General features: G+C 42.6%; 1 protein-coding gene across 1 annotated transcript; it reads left to right on the top strand.

Annotated features, from left to right (window-relative positions):
- Positions 1-1,313: 1,313 nt before the first annotated feature.
- Positions 1,314-2,639, top strand: LOC134575575 (endogenous retrovirus group 3 member 1 Env polyprotein-like; the record flags this gene model as incomplete). Its single annotated transcript, XM_063434896.1, has 1 exon — positions 1,314-2,639. A coding segment is annotated over one exon (1,326 nt), but the record flags the coding sequence as incomplete, so codon positions are not given.
- Between the last annotated feature and the right edge of the window lie 393 nt (positions 2,640-3,032).

Below are 3,032 nucleotides of genomic sequence, written 5' to 3'. Positions count from 1 at the left end.
AAATCATGTATGGGCGACCACCTCCCGTACTTGGTAACTTAAGGGGGGATTTGAGTCAGTTGGGAGAAGGAATTACCCGGCAGCAGGTTGTAGAGTTGGGTAAGACTATGGAGGAGGTACAGAAATGGGTACAAGATAGATTACCTGTGAATATTTATCCCCCAGTTCATAGTTACCATCCAGGAGATCAAGTGTGGATTAAAGAGTGGAATAATGTACCGTTAGGGCCCAAGTGGAGAGGTCCTTATGTTGTTCTTTTGTCTACCCCTACAGCGATAAAAGTAGCCGAAGTGACTCCGTGGATACATCACTCCAGGGTTAAACCAGCAGCAGTCGATTCTTGGCAAGTTACAGCAGATCCAGAGAATCCCTGCAAGATCCGGTTAAAACGCACTACTCAGTCGGAGTAACGAGGAATCGTGTGGATTACAAATTTTATTGTTACAGGGATTTGGTGAAGTGAGTGTTTTAGACGGCCATAATAAAGCCTGTCCGCTCACCGACATATAGTATATAAGCCAGGAAAGTCTCGAAGGGACACCTGTGAAGACGAGCAGAACTCCATTCCCTGCAGCCCTTACATCCTGGAAGCTGAGGTGCCTTCGCACGGACGAAGACTGAGGATGACGGCGAAAGATGTGTTTTTGATAGTGTTTATTTATGTGTGTTTTTATATTCAGGAAGGTAGAGGTACCGACACTCCTAGCTGTGAGGTATGCATTAAGACTACGAGAACAGGTAATCATATTTCCCAAACCCTAATTTGGCATTCACAATACGAGTGTAAAGGAGATATATCAAGATGTAGATACCTTAATATAGAATATAGTGTGTGCCATTTAGGAGTAGGAGAACCTAAGTGCTTCAGTCCGGAGTATCAACCTCGTACAATTTGGTTGACTCTCAGGAATGGAGATCCTCAGGGGACCCTAATTAATAAGACGGTGTTAGAATCCGTACATTCTTCGGGTGTTCTGCTATTTGATGCATGTAAGGCGATATCAAGTGGTAGAAAGCCGTGGAATGTATGTGGGGATCTTAGATGGGAGAGGACGTATGGGTCTAATGATAAATATATTTGTCCCAGTAGTAAAAATAAATATGTGAGTCCTAGATGCCCAAATAGAGAGTATAACTTTTGCCCATATTGGTCTTGTGTGGGGTGGGCAACTTGGGGACAGACAGTAGACAAGGACATGATAGTGACTAAGTTGCCGACTAGCCCATATTGTAAGTCTATGGAATGCAACCCAGTCCATATACTTATAAATAACCCCGACAAGTTCTTAGACAAATATGGCAATTTATTTGGGTTTCAAATATACGGGACGGGTTTAGATCCTGGGACAGTATTATTTATAGGGATAGAGACTGATACGGTATCCTCCCAAACTCATCAAGTATATCATTCCTTTTACGAAGAGATGAGTATAGATAATAAGATCCCCCATAATGCTAAAAACCTGTTTATTGATTTAGCCGAAAGTATTGCCGGTAGTCTTAATGTTACCAACTGCTATGTGTGTAGAGGTACTAACATGGGAGACCAATGGCCTTGGGAAGCAAAGGAGGTAATGTCCGGTTCTGAGGCAGTTGACCAATTAACATCTACACAAGCCGATTATCATATGAGTGTTAGAGGTAAATCTGAGTGGAGATTAAAGACCTCCATCATAGGTTATGTTTGCATAGCAAGGAAAGGAATAATGTATAATACTTCTGTAGGAGAATTAACTTGTCTAGGGCAAAAAGCTTATGATGATGATACTAAGAATACAACTTGGTGGTCGGCTTCAAATGTCTCAGAACCATCTAACCCGTTTGCTAGATACGCCAATTTAAAGGATGTGTGGTTTGATCTATCCATCACATCTACCTGGAGAGCCCCAGCAAATTTGTACTGGATCTGTGGTAAGAAAGCCTATTCGGAGTTGCCACAGGACTGGGAAGGGGCATGTGTGTTGGGTATGCTCAAACCATCCTTCTTCTTGTTACCTATCGAAACAGGTGAGACTTTAGGTGTTAAAGTGTATGATGTGAATCATAGGAAGAAAAGGGGACCCATAGAGATAGGCGCCTGGGAAGATAATGAATGGCCTCCCCAGCGTATTATAGATTATTATGGGCCAGCCACGTGGGCAGAAGATGGTACCTTTGGTTATAGAACCCCTATTTATATGCTCAACCGTATTATAAGATTACAGGCGGTGGTTGAGATTATTACTAACGAGACATCACAAGCGCTCAATCTTCTAGCGAAGCATAATACCAGGATGAGGACAGCAGTATACCAGAATAGATTAGCCTTGGATTACCTTTTGGCAGTAGAGGGAGGTGTATGTGGGAAGTTTAACCTGAGCAATTGCTGTCTTCAAATAGATGACGAAGGGCAAGCAATAGCTGAGCTTACTAGCCATATGGTTAAACTAGCGCATGTGCCTACTCAGGTATGGAAAGGGTACAATCCAAGTAGTTGGTTTGGTAGCTGGTATGAGTGGTTTGGAGGGCTTAAGGCAGTGGTAGGTGGAGTCCTACTGATTTTAATGTTGTGTCTAATCCTACCGTGTCTTATACCCTTAGTAGTTAGGTCTGTGCAAAGCCTGATAGAAAATATAGAAGAGAGGAAGGCTGCTGCACAGATAATGGCAATATATAAATATAAGGCTCTAGATCAGGGAGAACCAATGCAGGAAGATGAATGTTGAAGATTCACATCATAAGATAAGTCTGGTCTGGTTCATGGTAACTTGCGGTGTAAGCAAACTAAGGTTAAGTGATGCCTCAAGTAATTGTAAAATATCAAGAGGCATCAAAGGGGGGAATGTGGTGGAATCTCGGTAAAAATAAATTTAGTAGGCCGAGATTACCACGTGGCATGTGTACGTGCATATGCTGACGTATCGATCAGTTGGTTGCACGAGGCAAGATACGATCAGTAGTGTACGGAGCATGTGCAAGAATACAGGATATAGTATTCCCCTCCTCCATTGTGCTGGACAAGCCATGCGGTCAAACAGGAAGTTAATTCTTAT

The sequence above is a fragment of the Pelobates fuscus genome, chromosome 10 (assembly GCF_036172605.1).
Source record: "Pelobates fuscus isolate aPelFus1 chromosome 10, aPelFus1.pri, whole genome shotgun sequence".
Lineage (NCBI taxonomy): Eukaryota > Metazoa > Chordata > Amphibia > Anura > Pelobatidae > Pelobates > Pelobates fuscus.
The sequence above is the reverse complement of the archived record's forward strand: the minus strand, read 5'-3'. Positions and strand labels throughout refer to the sequence as shown.